The sequence below is a fragment of the Triplophysa rosa genome, linkage group LG7 (assembly GCF_024868665.1).
Source record: "Triplophysa rosa linkage group LG7, Trosa_1v2, whole genome shotgun sequence".
Taxonomy (NCBI): domain Eukaryota; kingdom Metazoa; phylum Chordata; class Actinopteri; order Cypriniformes; family Nemacheilidae; genus Triplophysa; species Triplophysa rosa.
In genome coordinates, this window is record NC_079896.1 from 26,806,992 (window position 1) to 26,830,208 (window position 23,217).

Genomic DNA, 23,217 nt, shown 5'->3' on the forward strand with positions numbered 1-23,217 from the left:
ATTGAAGGGAAAGACTTGTACAGTTGTTTACTTGTGTTGAAGTCATTTTCCATTTCAGAATGTAGAAAGATTTGTGTGAGGCAGGCTGAGTATAAGAGACCAATCAGACGCTTGATGTGTCCCATGTGGATTGGTTTTAATTTTCAGCTTCTTTAAAGCCCACAAACATTTTCACATGTTGTGTTTTCAAACACTTCAGTTCTTTATGTCACTGTAATAATGACCTTCATCCCTTGCACGTGAGAAACTAATGTACAAACTAGGAATGTATGTTAATGAGTCTGAAACTCATGAATATTAATGTAGGTGTGTTGACTAATTTATGTTTTCTAGCTAAACGGTCATGTTTATCACTTTATGCATTCACATGTAACATACTGTATATGTGCACATGTCAGATGCTTAAGATTACACGTGAATGTTAAAGAGGGTCTACGGTTTTTGTAACACGAATAGAATAAAATAGAATCTTTATTGTCATTATACACAGTTGTATAACAAAATGGTGCAAACAGGACAATCTCATTGAAAAGAGCACAACAATAAAGACTATCGTCTCTGTGGTTATACTTGCACTCTTAAAAATAAAAGTGTTTAAAAGGTGCTTCATAGCGATGCCATAGAAAAAACATTTTTGGTTCCACAAAGAACTTACTTCTTACTTTTTTATAATCTAAAGAACCTTTTGTGAAACAGAAAGGTTGTTCTTTATGGAACCAAAAGGTTCTTCTATGGCTTCGAAGAACCTGTTCAAGCACCTTATTATTTTAAAACCCCGTCAGAAATAATCATTTTACTTTTGACCCACTGGATAATCTACAAAGCAAATCATTTGTGTTTAGATGAATAATGAAGAATGATAAAGTCATGATCGTGGTCTTGTGAGTTTTGTAATGTCATGATATACGATCCATTCACCTTCATGTTCTTCACAAGGCTTAAGGAGTTATTTTTGCGTCAGTGGATGAGAGGTTGGATGGAAGAACCACAGGGCGGAGGTCCACGAGTGCTCTGTAGTCGTAGGAGAGCGTGTGCAGAGGTTGGCAGCTGTGCTCTCGGGTGGAGCGGGCATCTCGTGGAGTGAATGCTGTGATTTTTACACTCTCTACCTCCTCAGGACGGCACGGGCCAGGCCCGACAATGACTGGACTCCATCACCTCCGGATTTGTGTATGGCTGGGGATGTGCTGGTCTCGGGTGTTATTCATCACGTGTCAGGATGTGAAGATCGGTGAGTAACATCACAATCTACTGACAGGACAGGGGAAGAGTCACGCTCGCTGGATCTGTTTGTGAAACTCTAAGAGTGCAGAGAAAGAAAGCCTGTAAAGGGTGAAAGAAGTGTTTTAGTTACCTATTTATCTACACACTCTTAAAAATAAAGGTGCCAGAAAAACTGTGATGCTTTCAGTCAAAGGTTTTAAAAGACTTTCTTCCCATTCATTTCTTACCTTTTTATAGTTTGAAGAACCTTTTTCCACCAGAGAAAGCTTCTGTGGACGAAACTGTGCAGCATGATGAAGGAACCGTGTTCTTTTTTTTTGTTGGTTAATTTGTCAAAACTGGAAGATTTAGAACTTGGTTTCAAATGGAAACATGTTTGGGCAGATTTCTCTGAAATCTTTGAACCACGTAGTGGTTCATCTAGACACAAAATATAAATATACTATGTATAGATTATGAATAAATTAATGTTAATAATACATATATATTTTTATTATCTATATGCGCATCTTTATTAATGATGAAAGTGAATTAAACTATGATCAATGATGATGGATGTTGGGTTTGTGCTTATGTGTTGTGTTGTGTTGTGTTGTGTGTTGTGATGTCTGTCTGAGCTGGAGACATGCTGTAGTTTCATGGCCTTGTGTGTAATGATATGAGGTTTTCATGGACCAAAGCAAGCCATCAATTGTGGTCGGAGCTCTTCCAAGAGAAGATGCTGGACACACCCAAACGTATACGGCAAATGCATTCACAGAAGAAAATCAGTCCCAATGATTTAAGATGTTAGTGTTCAGTATGAATATGTGTGTGTGTGTGTGTGTGTGTGTGATCTTCTCACATCATCTCATATGGAGACACTTATGACAGCCTGTAATGTGTTTTGATGGGTTGCATCTGTCAATCACAGGGTTTGTGAAACTTAACAGCATTGAAGAGAAAACAAATTGACAAATACAAAGTTCATTCTTTCCGTGCCTCTGTAGGAAAGAAATAGAACCCAAAGGGTATTTTTGCTCAGATGTTCAGAAAGAGGGCGCGCCTCTGCGCTTTGACAGAAATAAAGTCGCCCGCAGGCTAAAGTGAAGCAGAACCTATAATAGAGACTGCTGTGGTTTTCCTAAAATACCGTATGTGCTTTTCCACTAAATTGATACTTACTTACTTTTCCAAACCAGACCAGCGTTCATCCACACAGCAGCAGGTGCTGCTCCAACGCTTTAGTCAACAATACAAAGATTTAAAAAATCCAGTGGGATTGTTGTGAACAGTTGGATGTTGACAGATCACGTTTGATGAATTAATTACATGCATTTAACACGAGGACTGTTCACTGATGCTGTGATAAAATTATGTACACGTGCACTTGTAGAATCCACTTTATATTTTGACTTATTCTGGCATGTTTATAATGTCTATTTATAGATGGTGTTTGTGCACCTTTAATTTGTGTAAGACTACTGCAAATAATCGCTGACTATTGTCAGATGAGCGATTAAACGATTTATTCAGCAATTAGGGTCTTACTAATGTGAATGATTTTTTAAAATAAAAACAACCCTTTATAGTATTATTATTATGTGACATACTGTACTTCAGAAGTAAGTCACATGACATTTTTATAGATTAATTTTAGACATTCATATTTTTGTCTGTACATATCTGTTAAAGTTGATCATTTTGGAATGCAAATTACAGGGAAATGTCACTCAGACATCTTAAGTGTTTGGAATGTCTTAATAACATAATTTTAGGCTTTGTCAAAACAATTACCTCCAGTCTTTAATGAAAGAAGGGCCAGCGAATGTCTAAAAGGAACACGTACCGTGTATAAAGCAGTCAGTCTGTACTCTCACAACATTAGAGGTTTTTCATAGAGTCACATTATCACTTGATGACAGTGTAGAAGCACCACAGTAACCCAGACGCCTTTACTTCTTTTATTCGCTCTGTCATCCTTCAGCGTCTCATCATTGCGTCAGACGGCACTAAACTAACTGAAAGACGCATGAAGGGAAATGTGAATTCATCATGGGTGTGTTTATGTTTATCTCTGTTGATCTGCTGATGACCGTCACCGGGTCACCAGTTTCTCATAGTAAACTGTTATTAACTGTCAACTGTATAGAATAGACCTGGAGATGTTTTCACACAGGGCTAGTTGTTGTCAGACTGTATGAATTATAATATGTGTGAGGAAAAAATTATGCATCAGCATAATTCAACATTTATAAAATCAAGCAACATCCCCTGTAGCCTATTTGATATTCACTCAAAATGAAAATAAAACCTATAAAATGTTACTTGGAGTAAAACGAGTGATGGCTAGCTCGAGTGTTTCTAGCATGGGTTGCCCAAACTAGTTTGGCTAAATTCCAGTAGTTAGGTCTCATGTGCAAAGACTTAAAAAATCTTATTTTTACAAGCAGAAATATTAAAGGGTTACTAATAAATCAAAATAGACAAATAGTAACAAGTGTTGGCAGAACGAGTGCTATCATTTGACTTAATTTCCTTAAAGATTAGTAGTACATTGAAAAAGCATTTATTTTGTGGAATAAAGCTGTGGTGTGATGTGGTAGGGACTGAATGTCTGAATCTTCAATAGGTTGAGAGGAAAACATCTGAAGGTCTCTATAACTGCAGACCTTAATTACAGGGTGTGTGTCATATATGTTAAATTACCCGTCAACTGAACCCAGATGACCTTGATCTAGTTCTCAAAGAGTCTAAAATATTCTAATTATACTTTGATTTATACTTACATGTTACTCGTAGTACATGAGTTCACAAGTGGGACGTCACGCTAGTGACACTTAAAACAATCTACTGTACATGTTAAATTGATAAGTCAATTGATATTGTTGTCTTTTGCACAGTATTATGGAAAAAGTGTACACCTAAATTGTTAAACTTTATTGTGCAAATTTGTAACCTCTTTTTTATTGTTATTGAAGCAAGCAGAGACCTCTCATGATAACTCTGTGAAGCACTTGTGCTTGAAAAATATCATACAAATAATTAGTATACTTACTGTTAGCCTAACACACGAGCATACCATTTCGCTTTTAGTAAATCACCCTAGTCGTCACATAAATAAGAAGCTGTTGACCAATCAGAAACCCCGGAGGTGTCATTCAGCCAATCGCATAGTTCTGGGGCGGGACGATCGGGTTTGTTTGAGACGCGTGTTTGTAGAAGTTTATGGTTAATTTATTCTCTTCAAGTTTAATAGCACATAAATGACTTAACAGCGGTAATATTCGATCCCTTACAAACCGTGGAGATGTTGAGATTTTATTGTTGGCTAACATCAGTGACCAGTTTACCGCTGTAAAACACTGTATCTTTCTGCAGCATGTTAGCGGGAGTGATGGTTAATGTGGTAAAAAGAAAAAAGTCCTAGAATTATTTCTACAAGATTATTCATCATAATCCTGATAGTTAATACCAAGACTAAATTTGTAAAACAAGTTGTTGACTGGTATGTCTCATACTTGTTTAAAACTGACCTCTGCTGGTCAAAATGAGTAAAACATGAGGCAAAATTAACGCGTTGTCATCTTTAGGACACATTTATTAACTTCTTATGCATTATGCGAATGTGACTTTCTATCACAATCATTTTGTTTGTTACATTTTTATTTACAGTTCTTAGGAGACAAACATGAGAAAGATCTATGTGAGAATATAACATATAGGCAATACATAATAAAAATGGCGGAAACATTTTTCATTAGGCATCTAGCAGACTCTTTTATCCAAAGGGACTTTAAGAGTGAGGCAAACAATCAATGTCACCATTAATGTGTATTTTCTGTTTTTCCCCCTTCTTTGAACAGAGGATACAAAAAGCTGTACAGATGGTGATCAGGTGTATTCAGAGAACGATATGTGGAAGCCGGATCCGTGCAGAATGTGCGTGTGTGGTAATGGATGAGTGATCTGTGAGGAGATCCTCTGTGAGAAGCTGACGGCATGTGAACACTTCATCACACCGGACGGAGAGTGCTGTCCCGTGTGTCGAACCTTTGCCAGCGCGCGTGGAAGATTCGGTGAGTGATTCCCACTCAGACATGAATAAACTGAGATTTATAAACGGACTTCATGTGGATGAGTGTCACGCTTTTATTATATACTAGAACACGCTTATTCAGTCGGTTGAATTCACTCTTGTGACTCTTGTGTTTTCAGAAAGGTTTGTGTTAAAGGTACGTGACGTCTTTTAAAACATCTGCTTTTTAATATGAAGGAAGTTGTTTTGATAAGTTGTGCATGTTTTTCAGGGCCAAAAAGGTGAACCTGGTGACATTCCTATTGTGAGTCTATTATTGTGCTGTTCATACGCAATACTGCTAAACCAATATATTATAGGTGTTTATCCCCTTATAGCCTGCACAGATTCATACCGTTCTAGTATTTTATGTGTTATTTTATGTGTTTTCAGATTGTAGGAGTGCCTGGGCGTCCTGGACCAATGGTGAGAAAATAATTGTTTGTGTCTTAACGGGACACTTCACCCAAAAATGAACATTCTGTCATCATTTACTCGCCTTCCAGTTGTTCCAAATCTGTATAAATGTCTTTGTTCTGATGAACACACAGAAAGATAGTTGGAAGAATGCTTGTAACCATCAGATCTCGCCCCCCATTGACTCCCATAGTAGGAAAAAATACTTCATCATTTTTTTTGATCTGTTGAACACAAAAGAAGACATTTTGAAGAATGTGGGACAGCAAACAGTTCTGGGGCACTTTTGACTACTATTGTATTTTCCTACTATGGGAGTCATTGGGTGTTGAGATCTGTCTGGTTACAAGCATTCTTCCAAATATCTTTCTCCGTGTTCATCAGAACAAAGACATTGATACACATTTGGAATAAGTCGAAGGTGAGGAAATGATGACAGAATTTTCATTTTTGCGTGTACTGTCCCTTTAAGACACATGCAAACACATATAGCCCCAGTCTCAACAATCCCAATACTTTCCTATTACAAATGAAAGTGAATCTATTACATTTCACATCACACAGGGTCCTTCAGGAGCAGACGGCCGAGCAGGATATCCAGGGATCAAAGGAAGACGAGTATGTGACAAAAATGACTTTTAACATATAATAAAATAATGCATAATAACATACAGTCATTTACATTCTGTTACATGACCTTTAACCTTAGAAACAGACCAAAGTCATGCACTTCAAAAAGTGACTTTCTCCTAATTTATAGAATGTAATTTATGAGTCAAATGGTATGATACATGATCAGTCATATGTGTTTTTGTGAAGGGTGTCTCAGGTCCACCTGGTTTTGATGGGGAACCGGGTGTCCCAGGTATGCCAGGTGAGCCCGGTCCTCTCGGCACGCCACCTCCAGGGGTGAGTGATATTATCTTTACATTACAGTTAGATTTTGAGTTTTTTTATCATGACATTGTACTAAAAAAGAACACAATCTTCATCTTTGTTTTCTCTGCTGAGTATCTGTTTACAGTATGTAAATACAGTGGGTTTGAACCAAATACATACAGTACAGATGAGACGAATGATGTCTTTAGAAACAGAAAGACAAAGTTGTTTATTTAATGACACCGGTGAACTCATAAAATCTGCTTTTGAGGTTTTCAAAAACCTGCTCAAAATGTCTCTATGTCTAAGATGTATTTAAATCCCAGGACGACGGCACTTCTGCTGTCTTTTATAACTTGAGCATAAAATCATGTTTTGGAAAATCAATCAGGGCTTTAGTGAAAGTGACCTATTAGTCAGATATGGTGACCCATACCCGAAGTGTGTCCTCCGCATTTAACCCATCCAGAGAGTAGTGAACATACGCACAGCAAGTGGTGACCACACGTACACCCGGAGCAGTGGGCAGCTATCACTGCAGCGCCCGGGGAGCAAGTAGGGGTTGCCTTAGTCGTTACCCGCCGGCCCTGGGAATCGAACCGGCAACCTTCTGGTCACAAGTCCGACTCTCTAACCATTAGGCCACGACTGCCCCTCACTCATCATGGGATATTTAAATATATATCGATAGATTTGTCATGAGATGGTGATGGAAGGACATCATTACTTCACAGAATCAGTTTTCGTCTCAGATGGCTTCTGGATTCCAGGATGGAAAGCATGGATTGGCACGGATGGTCTCTGGAGCACCCGTAAGCATCGTTACACGCTCACAAATGCCTTTACTTTTAATACAGAATGTGGCAGGATATGAGCGAGATACTGAGATGAAATGTGTTTGTGTGATCAGGGTGAAGCAGGACTGAGAGGTCATCCAGGTCCACCAGGTCCACCTGTAGGTTCACTTCAGTATGCCATTGAATGTATCTGAACGTGTGTTGAGCTCAATATTGATCCGTTCATATCGTCTGTGTCTCTCAGGGTCCAACAGGAGCTCAGGGCGCTCCAGGAGACATGGGTGAACCCGGACCAATGGTAAGACCAAAAATGGAGAGACGGAAAATGCATTTGAATATTTCGAGACGTAGAACTGAGAAGATGTCACTGATTGTGTTTGTGTAGGGCTCTTACGGGCCGAGGGGACCTGATGGTCCTCCGGGGAAACCGGGACTTGATGTAAGTTCACCAGTCATTCATGGCATGAGCTTTCCGAACGTTACGTTTTCCCGAGCTCATGTTATCTGTGTCACAGGGCGAGCCAGGACCACCTGGAAATATAGGAGAGCGAGGATTCCCCGGCTCTCAGGTGAGTTGGTTTAAACACAGTGAAGAGTGACGCAAGAAAAACACTGATGTGAGGTTATGGGCATCATAACTGTGATGATAACTTGCTATTGATGCTGTCTTTCTAGGGCTCCCGAGGGTTTCCAGGGTTACCAGGTCCTTTGGGAATGAAAGGTGGAAAGGTGAGTTAAACCTCGTCACTGATGCTTTCAGGGATAATTCCCCCCAAAATGAAAATGGTAAAAAGTGACGAATGATGTCTGTCGTAGGGTCATCCAGGTGTGCAGGGTATCAAAGGAGAGCCGGGTGCTGTGGGGTCAAAGGTCAGAGGTCACATTTGGAGCCAACAAATTCACACGATGGCTTATATAAACATACAGTATTGGCATCTCTGTGGTGTGATTGTATTAGTAAATGTTTGTTGTTTCGTTATTAAAGGGAGGATCAGGATCTCCTGGTGCCATGGGGCTTGTGGGTCCTCCGGTATGGAGAATATTCTCATTTTGATTGACCTTTTCAGTCACATTTCACTTCTGTGGGTTTATCTGAGAACGATTTTTGATGTGTGGTAGGGTCCGATCGGTGTGACGGGTGAGAGAGGACGCATTGGTTCAGCAGGACCTGTGGTAAGAGATCACTGTTCTTTGGGATTTTTGTTTGTAAATATGTTTTTCTTTCTGATTTTTAGCTCATATTTTGTGTTTGTAGGGAAAGCGTGGTCTTTCAGGAAATGTGGGAAAACCAGGTCCATTGGTATGTGAATGAAAGCATCCACCAAAATAATAAACGCATCTAAAACATTATAATACTACGAATTACTAGAAATACTATTTTTTATTTTAAAAAATGATAGTAATGTTGATGTTTATATAAGGTTGTATCAGTAAACACTGATGTACTCTCCTCTCTGATTGTTCGCAGGGACCGATGGGAATTTCTGGAGCTCCGGGATTTCCGGGTGGTCCAGGCATGAAGGTAAGCTTTCTGTAAGAACTGATGTGATTCATGACAGATCACATACATAATAATTGTTCATATTTAGAACAAAGAATGAGGGATGAAATGTGGTGTTGTTCAGGGTGAGGCGGGACCGACAGGACCTCGAGGAACCAGGGGACTCCAGGGCTCCAGAGGAGAACCAGGACGACAGGGATCACCGGGATCACCGGGAACTCAGGTACAGTCTCACCTGTCCTGATCTTAAGAAATAAAAAGATATGGTGTTTAAATGCGTTGTGCTTTGATCTTTGTAATGTTGATGCCATTTTCAGGGGCCACTGGGAACAGACGGTGCTCCCGGATCTAAAGGGCCATCGGTGAGTTCCTAAAACTCTCCGAAAATGTGTGTGATGTTCTGTTTGTTGAGGTAAACATCATCATCATGTGTTGTTTGTTTATAGGGTGTTCCAGGTGTACAGGGTCCCGTTGGACTGATTGGACCGCCTGGTTCACCTGGACCTCAAGGATCAACTGGACTTTCAGGAGCCAAAGGCCAACTGGTAAAAACACGAGCAGCGTGATAAATCCGGTTCTTTTAAAACACATTGCTCCGAAATGACAAGCAATCACAGGAAGAAAGAAAAACTGTGAAATTGAGTAGAAATGAGTGCACTCCGGTTGTGTAGATGACTTGTTTGTACCTCACAGGGAGATTTGGGGGTTCCTGGATTGAAAGGAGACCTGGGAGCTAAAGGAGAGCCTGTGAGTGTTTGTGTTCTGATTTCAGTCATCATCATCTGAGCAGCGCTTCTGTGAGACACTGGAGATGACTCGTGTTATGTGTGTGGTTGAAGGGTCCACCTGGAGCTCAAGGTGAAATGGGGCCGATGGGAGAGGAAGGAAAGAGAGGACCAAGAGGAGACGCAGGAGCTGTGGGATCCCAGGGTCCTCCTGGAGAACGGGTGGGTAATGTCTCATTGTTTGGAACACATGACATGAATATTACTGACTGTTCATGACATTATGATGTTTTATATGTGTCAAGGGAACTCCAGGTAACCGAGGCTTTCCTGGAGCTGATGGTTTTCCGGGACAAAAGGTTAGTACGTGTATCCACAATTCCTGTGTACCTCAAATCAACCGAGTTCTTCAAACAATTTGTGAGCAGAAAATGGTTCAAACATTTGGACAGTTTGTACATTTTAAGACTAAACATCATCACCAGCACACGCAGGGGTGGACTGGTAAGAAAATTAGGCCCTGGATTATTCTGCTCACATCGGCCCTCCACCAATTCTGTCAACCGGGGGGGGGTTTAGGGGTTGTATTGTATGTAATGTGTGCATTGTGTTAATGCATACATGTATGCGATATACATATACATGTGTCCAACTCGCTAATGCCTTCACGTTGCGTGGATTCGCGTTTATAATATGTCCGTCAGTCCGCCCCTGGTCATGGCCGTAGGCGGGATGGCCGTTCTGGATTTTGACAGAATGTCCTACTGGTCAGTCCGCCCCTGAGCACAAGTGTATTATATCTCATTCAGTTGAATGGTTTAGTCAATGTGACGTCATGTATAATCTGTGTGGGATGTGTTCAGGGAGCTCTGGGTGAACGTGGTATTCTGGGCTCATCAGGACTCAAAGGTGGCTTTGGAGATCCAGGTCGAACCGGTGAAACAGGAATCCCAGGAGCAAGGGTTAGGACACATTTTGTTCTGTGATTTTCATGTATATGCTGAATATTATCCATACATACAGTACATGTGACATTGTGCACGGCACGCTAAACATGGATGCAGCCGTTCTGTGATGTGACTAATGCATCATTTCCAAACCAAGCTTGAGGTTATCTTGTCATGTCTCTTTAGGGTCTGACTGGCGTGCTGGGAATGCAAGGAGCAGAGGGAAAGATTGGACCACAGGTAAGCTTTTTTGACAGAAAATGATTGCAAATGCTTTCCTGTAGCTCAGTGGTTAGAGCATGGGTTCCATATCAGGGATTGCATATATTCAGATACAAATGCATACGCAATGTAAATCGCTTTGGATTAAAGCATTTGTATTAATGCATAAATGTACAGTAAATGTTTGTTGTCTTTATAAAGAAATGCTGACTTTTGTCTTCAGGGAGCACAAGGGGATGATGGGAATTCCGGTCCAGCCGGGTCGACTGGTACCAGAGGAGCAGCAGGACCTATGGGTCTGCCCGGACCTAAAGGCTTCAGTGTAATCTATCAATTATAAAACAACATGAAGATAAACATGATGTTAATATAACACACTGTAAAAAACAATTTGACAATTTCGGCTTCGTTAAATGTTCAAGTGAGCTTTATGAGTCAATTGAACTTAATTATATTGAACTGACTAAAAATATCTAGTTGTAAAATACAACTACATTTTTTTAATCCGTTCAATAGAATTTCAATTTAATTGACTCATAAAGCTCATTTTATTTCACTTAAAAGTTTTATGAAGCTGTTTAACTTTTTTTACAGTGCAGATGTGTGTCACGTGTCTGATAACACCTGCTGGAGCAATGCAGCATCATTTACAAAAGAATGAGATGAAGAATGATAATCTTATTGGATTATATTGGTATGTTTTGGTTATGTGAATGTCCAGGGTGATCCGGGGAAAGCTGGAGAGGTGGGATCAGCCGGAGCTCCGGGACAAAGAGTGAGTTCACTTATAAGATATTTACACCACCATTATGTCACCATAGAAAAGTCTTTGCATTAGTGCTAAAAAGAAAAAAAGTATCCTGTATTTGTCACTAAGTAAAAAAGAAACTACCCAACGCTTTTATTTTTGTGCCAATAGAATCACATAACCATGCAAACCGTCGTAATTCAGACTTTCAGACTCGCAAACACAAACTTCATCAAGTCTGTCTGCGTTGTGTTTACCGTTGTGATGTAAAGTCAGTTTTAGGATCATTTGATGTAATGTTATTCTTTTAGGGACCCAATGGAAAAGAGGGAGAAGAAGGTCCATCGGGAACTCCAGGACCTCCTGTAATCACTTTCTGCACTTGACACTTTCCATGGATACTGTAGATGTGTTTTGGGAGCAGTATGGGTGACAGTACTTCATACTGTTATGGTAAAATAATGATTCTTTTCAGGGAGTAGCAGGAAAGAGAGGAGAGCAGGGACCGCCTGGACTAAACGGCTTTCAGGTATGTTGACATAAAATGACATAACACGATGATATAAACAAGTACATTATTTTTGGGGGGTGAACAAACACGTGGACGATCCCTAAATGCATGATTAATTGTGATAAATGTGTAGGGTTTGCCCGGACCCTCAGGCCCACCAGGAGAGTCAGGAAAACCAGGCGACGGGGTAAGTCACTATTATTGGAACTTCTCTGTGTTCATTGATGTGATGATGTGTATGATCGGAGAATGTGATTTGATGTTTTCAGGGTGTTCAGGGTGAGGCGGGTGGTGCGGGGCTCACAGGACCACGAGTGAGTTTATTCTTCATCTCATACTGCAGCGTGTCAAAGACGTGAACATGAATAATCTCACAGTGTTTGTCATCTTTGTAGGGCGAGCGAGGAACCCCTGGAGAGAGAGGTGAACCAGGGCCTAATGGACTGCCAGGACCTAAAGGAAGCCCGGGAACCCCTGGACCTGATGGTCTCAAGGTTAGACACAGACTTTTTATGGAAAAAAACCCAGAGTTTAACTGATGATGATGACAAGACTCATTTCAACAAGAGTTATTTCAGTTTTAGTCAGATTTTGAATCCGCTTATATTTTACTAGAATTTTTGTTACTTATGTCATTTTATTATTTGTTTATTTATTGAGAAATATGATCGTATCTATATATTTAAATATTATTTAAGTTGAGTTTTTGTTTCTTTCTTTACAGTTAATAATTGTATTGCTTTAAGTTTATTGCCAAAGCATAATTTCTTGTTTATGGTTTAGTTTACGTTCTCAGATAATGTTAAGGCCTATGTTTTATTTGATTTCGAGGAACAGGAACTTTAAAATGCCTAGTCTGGGCAGTATTTTACACCCGTACTGTTTCATCACGCTTTTGTTTTCTTCAAGATGACAGACGTACAGCATTGATGATGAGTTGAGTAAAGCTGAGTATATTCATCATGTGCAGGGTAAAGCAGGTCCAGCTGGAGGGGTAGGAGAAGCAGGACCGCCGGGTCTTCAGGGTATGCCAGGAGAGAGAGGAATAACTGGACCGCTCGGGCCAAAAGGAGAAAGAGTACGTGTGCTTGTGTGAGATAAGAGAAAATGAATCTGCTTCGGCACAAGTTGGCACACACATATGAGATTCAACTTTCATCTTATTGCAGTCCTTACAACAATATTGCATAAACGCCTCAGACGCTCCCGTGAGACACGATGACTTTCACGTTCTCAATCACTTACTTATAACTTCAGGCTGAATTTGAATCTTCTTTCAAAAAGACACAATTGAGATGATCAGTAAAAACATCTTTCAGCGTGTCGGTGTGAAATGTGTGAATGTATCGAGCACACACAGAAAAACGATCGATATATTACTCATTCAGGTTCACAGTAAGAACTCAAAATATATATTTAAGACCCACTCTGAAGCTTTGACCTCAATTAAAAACTAACATCAGCTCCAATGACAGGAAAACCATTGGTTATCAAATTTGGTAATAAGGATTTCTCTGACTTGCTGTCTATATTTATTTTAATCATTGATCTGCACAAATCCTTCCGTGTTTTCAATCTCTTTTTGTTTTTGTCAGGGTGCGGTGGGTGACAGTGGGGCTGAAGGAGCTGCTGGCAGCGATGGGGCTCGAGTGAGTAACAAACACATCCGAGTCTCTTTTGATGCTGTGGACCTGAAGGAAGGCCTGAGGATGATAAGATGTCTTTTCTTTTGTTGCAGGGATTGCCTGGACCTGTTGGACCCATAGGACCTGCTGGGCCGTCTGGAGAGAAGGTTACACCATGTTTCCGTTCTGTCGAGCTTTTATAAGTGTTCTCATGAAGCAGCGTTCTCAGAAGAACTCATTAAAGTGATATGAAATGATGTTTCATTACAGGGAGAACAAGGCCCGCGAGGTCCTGCTGGATCTCCGGGATCAAGAGCGATGCCCGTGAGTACAGCCCATCATTCATCGTTCATCATCACACTTTCACATCATCATCATCGTCATCATCACTCCTGTCTTCTGTTTCAGGGCTCACGTGGTGAACTGGGTCCTTCTGGTCCTGTTGGCTTTCCTGGACCTCCTGTAAGATCCATCACTCCTCCATCAGTTCATCCATCCATTCTTTCCTCCTTCCCATCAAGAGCATCTTTGTTTGCCGTATGTCTTGTCTTTAGGGTCCTGACGGTCAGCCGGGTGTTAAAGGTGAAACTGGAGAGATGGGTGGGAAGGGAGAGGCGGGCTCACCAGGACCTCGGGGAATGGCAGGAAAACCTGGATCTCAGGTGAGTTCAAGAGCACAGATAGACAGACAAAATATGAACGAATAATATCGAAATGTGTGTGTGTGAACAGATGGACGTTATTTTGTGTTTTAGGCAGTGGCTGGTATTACAGGCCTCAAAGGTGGAAGAGGAACTCAAGGAGCTTCTGTAAGTCATATCCAGGACTGTTCTTTCGTAACCACCGTTGGTCAGAAGTGCTCAGTTCAATCATTTTGTTTTTTGTCCTGATCGAAGGGTCCCAGTGGATTCCCAGGTTCCCCAGGACGTGTTGGCCCAGCGGGCTCTGCCGTGAGTGATTTATTCCAGAACTTGCCGATGTGTTTGCTTCTTTTTCATCCATTGGTTTCTCAATTGAACTCTTTTTTTCAGGGTCCGGAGGGTGAGTCTGGTCCTATCGGTGATCCGGGTAAGCAGGGTCCACCTGGGATTCGGGGAGAGGCCGGAGGTTCTGGACGACAGGGGGAACACGGAAACCCTGGACCTGCCGGTAGTCCTGGAGACAAAGGAGAATCTGGAGATGATGGACTACCAGTAAGTCATACTTTCACAAGAAGAACGTGTGTTATCGTGTTTATTGATCACTTCACGCATAAAACTAAATTCAATTAATTACTTTTTAAAAAATTGGACAGAATAAGGAAGAAAAAAGAAAAACGTTAATGCTTCATCTTTTGTCAGGGTCCAGATGGACCTCCAGGCCCTGCTGGAACTCCAGGACAGATTGGGATCGTGGGTATTCCCGGAATGAGAGCAGAACGTGGTGCGACCGGCCTTCCAGGACCTGCGGTGAGCACACACTTCTACACGTGTCAACACATCAAGTGTATATGAATGCACTGTGAGGTGTGTAAGATGAACGCGTCTGCTCAGTGTACACGTGTGTGTGGGGTTTTTCTAGGGTGCACCGGGTAAAGCTGGCACGCCAGGTCCTCAGGGAAGTAAAGGTGGTATCGGACCCATCGGGTTACCAGGTGCATCTGGACCCCGCGGAGACGCTGGCCCAGACGTATGGCATTTTATTCTAAAAATGATCAAAATGATTCACAGATATGTTACGACAAAGATTTATCCTGATGGATTCTATCTGAATTTAGGGTCTCCCTGGAGCTGATGGAACATCAGGAGCTGATGGCATCATCGGAGTCAGAGTAAGAACCCACAAATTTAATTTCTTTTCATGATTTGATATGGATTATTGTTCCAAAACATGGATAATGTGAGAGTGGATTGGTGTTTGGTTTGTCTCAGGGTGATAGAGGAGATCCAGGACCAGAGGGTCTTGCAGGTGGACAGGGAGCACTGGGAACCCAAGGACCTGTCGGCGCTACAGGAGGTCCAGGACAGAGAGGAGATCAGGTTTGCTGAAAAGTTACAGAATAACATGGTCATTTTTGTTTAAAAACATATGGATCGATATTGAATTTATGATCCAAAAGTAGTCGGAGCCGATAGCCTTGTGGTTAGTGGTGCTATTGCGCTCCGGGCGACCTGGTCCTTTCCTGATCCCACTGTAAAAAAAAAAGCAAAAACGCCAAAAATAAATCAATGTCCTTAAAATGACATTTCATGCACTGTGTAATGTGTGTCAATGTAAGCGGTCTGCCGAGTTGTGAAAGTGAACAAATAACAAAGTTATTGTCTTGGGAAGAAAGGAGTCGACTCTGAATCAGGCGAACAAGTCGTCTGTCGTTCTAATTTCAGTTCCGGGTCAGATTCGCGTCACTCCGTGTAATGCCCGCCTACGTTCCATTTGTGACACTGCACGCGGTAGACCAATCACAGCAGACTAGACCATCTGACCAACCAGATCAGAGTAGGCTGACAGAAAGGAGGGGATTAGACAGATGAATCGCAGAACGAATCATTTGAGAGTCAGTCAAGAAGTAAGGTAATAATAACTGACTATTATTAGAAAATGAACGTGTTTTTACAGCGTGTATGCACATAAACTTATTGTTGGACACTCCATTAAAAATCACAAATTATTTACTATTTATTTAAAAATTGCTATATAAAAACAAGATCCAAACGTAGTTTGACGTCAGACTTCAGGTTAGTTTATTTTTAACTTCAAACAACTTTTGCATTATTCATATCATTAGTCTAGAGATTGGTATATATTTCATGCGATTGTTTATACAGTATGTTTAGTTTAAACACTTAATATTGATTCTGTTCACATGTTGTTTGATATGTAGGGTCCAAGAGGTCCGCCCGGTCCTGATGGTCCAGCTGGAACCAGAGGAAAAAAAGCAAGTCTGCATATTCACATATCTCAACTGATTACAACCTAAATGTTATAACTAAATACATTTAATACAAAATAATATGACATATACGTTATATAATATATGCTGAAACTATTTGATCATACAATAGTTATTAAAAACAGAAATGTGCATGATCCAGATTGTAGAAGTGATCGTCTCAAAATGTTGGGAGTTATCTTATATTGAAATTATTCATCTACACAGAGTCTCAGAAAATGTCTTCTGATTTATCATAGGGACCGCAAGGACCTTCAGGAGATCAAGGTGAGAAAGGAGACGCAGGTGAGAGAGGTCAGAAGGGTCACCGTGGCTTCACTGGACTTCAGGGTCTGCCTGGAACATCAGTAAGTGTCAGCCGTCTCACTGTACATCCGACTGTCTGTCAGTCTCTTTCTGACCTCTGATGTCATGTGATTTATAGGGAGCTCCAGGTGATGGTGGTGCTGTGGGAATCATTGGACCCAGCGGACAAAGAGTGAGTAACAGACTCGTACATGACTACAAAATACCGAATGAGATTTAATACTGAGAGTGTCTTTACCAGGGACCGCCCGGGCCTAGCGGACCGCTGGGAAAAGAGGGTGATACTGGTCCACCTGGAGCATTGGGAGCTCCTGGATCTCGAGGTGAAGCTGGAGATTTTGGACCAGAGGTGAGGTCATGACTATGTTAAACCAAATGAACAGCATGTTTTATTAAATGGGTGATTCTCACAAAACCGCTGAAACATCACGGCAGGAAAGACATACAGTTTGATCAAAATAAAGATAATTGTGTTCTCTACCTTGGACAAAACATAATTATTTATGTATTTTATTGCTTTTTGTGCAGAAATAACCGTAACGCATCCCGATTTGTCTGAGTGTCTGCTATGTTGTAATTTAAACAGAGTAAAATTAAAATATTGTGAAAAAAAAACAATTGAATGTTCTACTAGATGTTCTCAAATGACAAAAAATGAGAAAAAAAATCATTGACAGATTATTCATGTATAATAAAAATGAAGAAATAGTGGAGGAAATAATTGTCCAGGACTGATATTCTCATCCTCCGTAACGTATTTAACGACTTTTTACACACACACAAACATATTTACATTAATTTTGATTTTATGTGAAGAAGCACATCTACTAGTACCTTTGAAATGGCTAACAAGTTAACAAATTACTTTATATCTTTCTAGTTGAAAACGTAATATTCTCTTGTCACGTTGTGTAGACGACTTTTTCCCTTCTCATTACCGTTACAGGTCGTTTTCCACATTTAAAGAAATTGTACATATATTCGATCTACATACAGTATACTGTACAAATATTCGATTAAAATTTTATTCATAGATGTCTTATTATGTACGATTAATAAAAACTTGCTTAGGCATCATGGCTTCACATGTTTTTAGCAAAACATGCCATGACAGTTTAAAATGGAGAATTGTTTAGGCCTTTTTTGTGAAACTGTCAGTAAACGTTTAGAAATGAATGCCTTTAAACATATCATAACTTGTTTTAAATTCATATAAAGGAGATGTGTTGATACAAGTGTTTTTAAGAAAATTATGTTTGACATCTTGAAAGCAAGATTTCATGATAATCACCTAAATCCTGAAAAATAAAGCGTCAGTCAAATAACAACGGGCAGATTTAATTTGTGTTCAGTTAACCGCTGTGTGTTTAATTTTCCTTCTTTAATCATGTGATTCATTTTATTCTTTATGACTTTAATGGCATGATTATCATTACTGTTAATGTGATCAAACACTCACTCGTCTGTATCTGTAGGGACCTCCAGGAGAACCCGGCCCACCTGGACCTCCCGGCCCCCCCGGTCCCCCCACTGCCGCTTCAGATGACCTTTTCGGTGCAAACTTTGAATACGATGGCAACTCAGATCCGGAGAACCCCCCACCTCCCCCGCCGGAGTTCAATGAGGACGAGGCGAAACCCAATAACGGTTCTGATGCGGTTCGGGCCGACAGCGAGGTTCACTTGTCTCTCAAGAGTCTGGGAAGTCAGCTGGACAACATGCGCAGTCCGGATGGCAGTCGGCAGTATCCGGCCCGCACGTGTCAGGATCTGAAACAGTGTTATCCTCTGAAGAAGAGCGGTGAGTGACACGTTAAAACATTTACTGATCCACTGCTTTCTGTTTTTAAAGGAATGATGTCATCATTTACTCACTCTGATGTCATTCTGTTTAATGTTCTTCTGTGGGACACAAGAGGAGATGTTTAGCTTATAATAAAAGGAAAAAACTCAATTTTATTTTTTAGGTAAAGTGCTCCTTTTTAAAACTCTTCCAAGGTTTTTCATATTTTGCCACAATTTTTACATTTTTCGTATGTGAAGGCATGAACATATCACACTTATTCTTGCTTCTCTGAACTTGCTCTCTGTACAGAATTATTGTCTCTGGCCTTTTAAAAGCGGTTTATTGTATTTTTTGCTTTGCTTCGGCTCTTGTGAAGCACTTTGGTCAACCTATGGTGTATTTATAGAGTGTCATAGAAAACATTACAGTCTATTGTTAAAAAAAAGATTTGATATTGAACGCTTCAGCCCTTTAAGTGAATGTAAGTTGACTGAAACAGACGTTGTGTTAACAGGTAACAGCTTTCTGATCATCTCATTTATTTGATTGATAAAGCAGCAGCATATCAGAAAGTCATCATCTCTTTCAATTAGCTCTGAATCGACAATTAAATCACATTAAACACAATGTTCCACAACCAACTCTCAACTCAACTTTATTTATAAAGCGCTTTTACAATTTTCATTGTTACAAAGCAGCTGTACATGAGACATATTGACTATAAGCAAAATAATTAAAGTTGTACCTGCAAAAACAAGAAAAGGTTGAAAACACAGAAGACAGACATACCCACATACAAAACACTCCACACACACAATATGCACACGTACTAACACACATAGACATAGAGACACACACACACACACACACGGATGCGCACGCACACACACACAACACACACACACGTACGTACACAGACAAGTATGCACACACACACACTCAGTGAGAGCACACATTTAAGATAAAGGAGAGAGAAACGCAGGTCAAATATAACAGACTATAAATTCCTATATGCAATACTAATTATATAAAACTTTAAAATTCTAATTGTAAAGCAGCCCCCCCGGCCAGGCAAATAGTGCAAAACAGTATGCAAACGGTGGCGAGGAACCCAAAACTCTAATCGAGAAAAAAAACCTCAGGAGAACCCAGGCCCAACCAGGGGATTCCAGTTCCCCTCTGGCAAAAGCTGCTGCCTCTGCACAAGCTCCAGAGAACTTGCACAACAAGGCTAAATAAACTAAATAATAAAATAAATTATAGTTTAAGATTATCATTAATAATCTAATAGCATTTGAATTTTTGTGGTGAAGACATGTCAAGAGACCGCGTCCTTCTTTATCCAGCTCTATCATCTCAGCTCTTGTCAGGTCTCCGCTCTACCATCAGGTCAGGCCATGAACTGCATCCTGCTCGCTGTGGTAACCTTGGAACAATGAGACAAGACTGGCTGAGAGTAGAGTACTGTTCTGTACTCTTTGATGCAACAAGTACATCAGTTGTGTTTTTGGTTCCGGTTGATCTAACTAATGCAGCCTAAACCCTCTTAAGATTTATATTATGGAAGAGTAGTGTATGCAAGATTAAAAAGATGCGTCTTTAGTCTAGATTTAAACTGACAGAGTGTGTCTGCCTCCCGGACAGTGCAGGGAAGACTATTCCAAAGTTTAGGCGCTAGATAGGAAAAGGATCTACCACCTGCACTTGATTTTGATTGATCAACAACCAGACAAAAGACTAAAAGAGAAGAGAGACAGAGAGCACTGCTGACTCTGAATTCAGACAGACGAACCCAAACAAGACCTCAGTTCTGATATAAACCAAAGCAAGCGTTGTGCTGTCAAACTGAATGAGTCACAGGTCCAGAGGAGAGAAGATTCATGCCTTGAATATCCAAAAACCAGTCGAGTGTCAGAAAATGAGGTCTGTCTTTATCTCTGTGTGACTGAAGAGAACTCAACAGATTTATGAGGATGTGACTGGTTTTATTTCTCAGGTCAGTACTGGATCGATCCCAACGAGGGCAGCATTAGAGATGCCATTCAGGTCTACTGTAACATGGAAATGGGTGAGACCTGTATACCCGCCAACCCTGCCAGCATCCCACGTAAGAACTGGTGGACTTCATCATCCAGCACACAGAAACCAGTCTGGTATGGAGCGATCATGAACCGAGGAAGCAGGGTAAATAGAAACACAACGGTTCACACCAGTTTGGCCTGGCAGAGAGACGACCCTGTTGAAAAAACAGCATATGCTGGTTTAGTATGTTTTGATGCTGGTTTGTGCTGATCCTTAGCTGGTTTAAGCTGGTCAAACCAGCATCAAAACATACCTAACCCAGCATATGCTGGTTTTTCACCAGGGGAATCAAAACCTCTTTAAATCAGCCAAGACCAGCATATCACTTTAGACCGGTCCATCAATATTTTTCAGCCGTGAATCGTGTCCAGATGTTTGACTCATACTTTGTTTTTATTCAATTGAAACCCGCAGATCTCTTTCAATGATAAGCTGACGTTATTGCTGTATTTCAGTTTTCATACGGCGGTGAGGATACGTCTGTTAAAAGCGTGTCGGTACAGTTGAGATTCCTCCGGCTCCTGTCTAAAGAAGCGGCACAGAGCATCACTTATCACTGTAAAAACAGCGTGGCTTATAAAGACGAGACGAGCAGCAATCTGAAGAAAGCTTTGATCCTGAAGGCCTCTGACGGACAAGACATCAAAGCTTATAACACCAACAACCGTCTCAAATACAGCGTGACCGAGGACGGCTGCTCCGTATGTGCAGTGTTTTACTCCGTTGTTGTCAACACTTCATGACAGAGCCCGAGACGTTACTTATGAAAGTGTGTTTTTGTTCTCCTCTGCAGAAATCTAACGGTGTGTGGGGTAAGACCGTCTTCCAGTACCGCACACAAACTCTTTCACGACTGCCGCTGGTGGATTTGGCTCCGGTGGATGTTGGCGGTAAAGACCAGGAGTTCGGTGTGGATATCGGCCCAGTGTGCTTCTCATGAAACCCGTCTGGACTTCAACGTATTTATTGTTCAAGACATCCGTAAGGACCTTAAGGAGTGTCTGACCTTTATTTGATGATGAAGCCTGAGGTCTGAGTGCACGAGAGACGCTGTACAGACACTTCATACACCACATGATGTTCAAAGAATGGAGAACATTTATGTCTGTCTAATCTGTGTGATGTTTTGTTAATGTTTTGTACGTTGGAAATTTGAATTTTAAAGGTTAAGTGGATCCGGATGACAGTGATGAAGGTTTGTTTGTGTTGCATTAGATTTCATTCTGGGAGAATGTTCAATTCCCTAAAAGTTTCCTGCGTACTTTGATTTACTGAACACCGTTGACAGCAAACCATTTGTCAGATGATTCATTTACATGTTCTCACAGAAATAAATATCATTAAATGACTCGTTAACCAAAAATATACATCACAAAGAAGCTCTTGATCAAGGTTCTGACAGCAAAGTGTTTGTTTGTAATGAACGTCAAATTAAACACTTTTCTAACACGACTTACAACCACTTCCAATGAGTATAGAGCAGTGTTGGGTAAGTTACTGTGAAAAAGTTATGAATTACTAGTTACTAATTACATAGTCAATAGTGTCATTAGATTACTGTACAAACGACTCTCTCCAAAAAGTATTTAATTACTAATTACTTTCTATATCCTACATCAACCTTGATGAGTTAAGTGATTCAAGGATAGACATGAATCGGCTCTTTTAAGTCATTCAAATAAATCAAATAAAACTACATAAAGTACTCTTATTAACTGACCAAAGTATTACACATGTGAGAATTAAAGCATGCATTTTAAAGTTAGACTTTGAATTTTTATGTAAATTCCAGTATTGTATACATTACACAGTATTTAGTTCAATTACATCCAAGGTAACTAATTAAATTACAGAAAAAAATAAGAGTAATCCCTTACTTTACTTTTTTAAAGGGAAAAGTAATGAAATTACAGTAACTAATTACTTAGTAACTTGTCACACCCAACACTAGTAAAGAGTAACTGTTTTTTTGCTATTGAGTGAAGGAGCATAAACTAATTTAGTGCATATTTTCTCATTTATTTACCATCAGACAGCAAGTGATTTAACAAAGCATTAAACATAAAAATAAAACATCCATCAGTGATGGTGAGACGTATGTGAACAGTAGAAGAAAACTGAGATTTCTCTCTTAACCTTTATGATGTGAGATATGAGTTTACAACACCTGTTTATGACTGTAAAGGTTCTTTAAATCTGATAAATTGAGACCCACTGCGTGTTATGATATGACCTTATAGAGTTGACATTGGTTCTGAATCTCACACAACATGAGCATCAGGATTAATAGATTCAGACGATAACTTGATTGTGAATGAATGCATGTTTTTATTTCAAACATTCTGTGTAAATTTGGTCTAAATTCTAGCAAGCATCTAGAAAAAGTCTTCTCTAACAAGATCAAACATATGTACAATATTCAATGGTAACTTTATTATATAAAAATAGAACTGGGCTTTACA

General features: G+C 40.2%; 1 protein-coding gene across 1 annotated transcript; it reads left to right on the forward strand.

Moving 5' to 3' along the window:
- The first annotated feature begins 968 nt into the window (after nt 1-968).
- On the forward strand, nt 969-21,705 carry col5a2b (collagen, type V, alpha 2b). Its single transcript, XM_057337472.1, has 54 exons — nt 969-1,231; nt 5,070-5,282; nt 5,422-5,438; nt 5,514-5,546; nt 5,675-5,707; nt 6,263-6,316; nt 6,518-6,607; nt 7,312-7,389; nt 7,488-7,532; nt 7,619-7,672; nt 7,760-7,813; nt 7,890-7,943; nt 8,050-8,103; nt 8,191-8,244; nt 8,360-8,404; nt 8,494-8,547; nt 8,630-8,674; nt 8,843-8,896; nt 9,000-9,098; nt 9,193-9,237; nt 9,322-9,420; nt 9,569-9,622; nt 9,715-9,822; nt 9,906-9,959; nt 10,464-10,562; nt 10,734-10,787; nt 10,993-11,091; nt 11,491-11,544; nt 11,829-11,882; nt 11,993-12,046; nt 12,162-12,215; nt 12,298-12,342; nt 12,424-12,522; nt 12,999-13,106; nt 13,624-13,677; nt 13,767-13,820; nt 13,924-13,977; nt 14,062-14,115; nt 14,208-14,315; nt 14,409-14,462; nt 14,550-14,603; nt 14,685-14,846; nt 14,994-15,101; nt 15,214-15,321; nt 15,410-15,463; nt 15,564-15,671; nt 16,514-16,567; nt 16,822-16,929; nt 17,007-17,060; nt 17,130-17,237; nt 18,364-18,688; nt 20,670-20,857; nt 21,211-21,456; nt 21,549-21,705. Exons 5-54 carry the CDS (start codon nt 5,705-5,707, stop codon nt 21,693-21,695), a joined length of 4,119 nt encoding a protein of 1,372 aa, XP_057193455.1. The 5' UTR covers nt 969-1,231; nt 5,070-5,282; nt 5,422-5,438; nt 5,514-5,546; nt 5,675-5,704; the 3' UTR covers nt 21,696-21,705.
- Nucleotides 21,706-23,217: the final 1,512 nt, after the last annotated feature.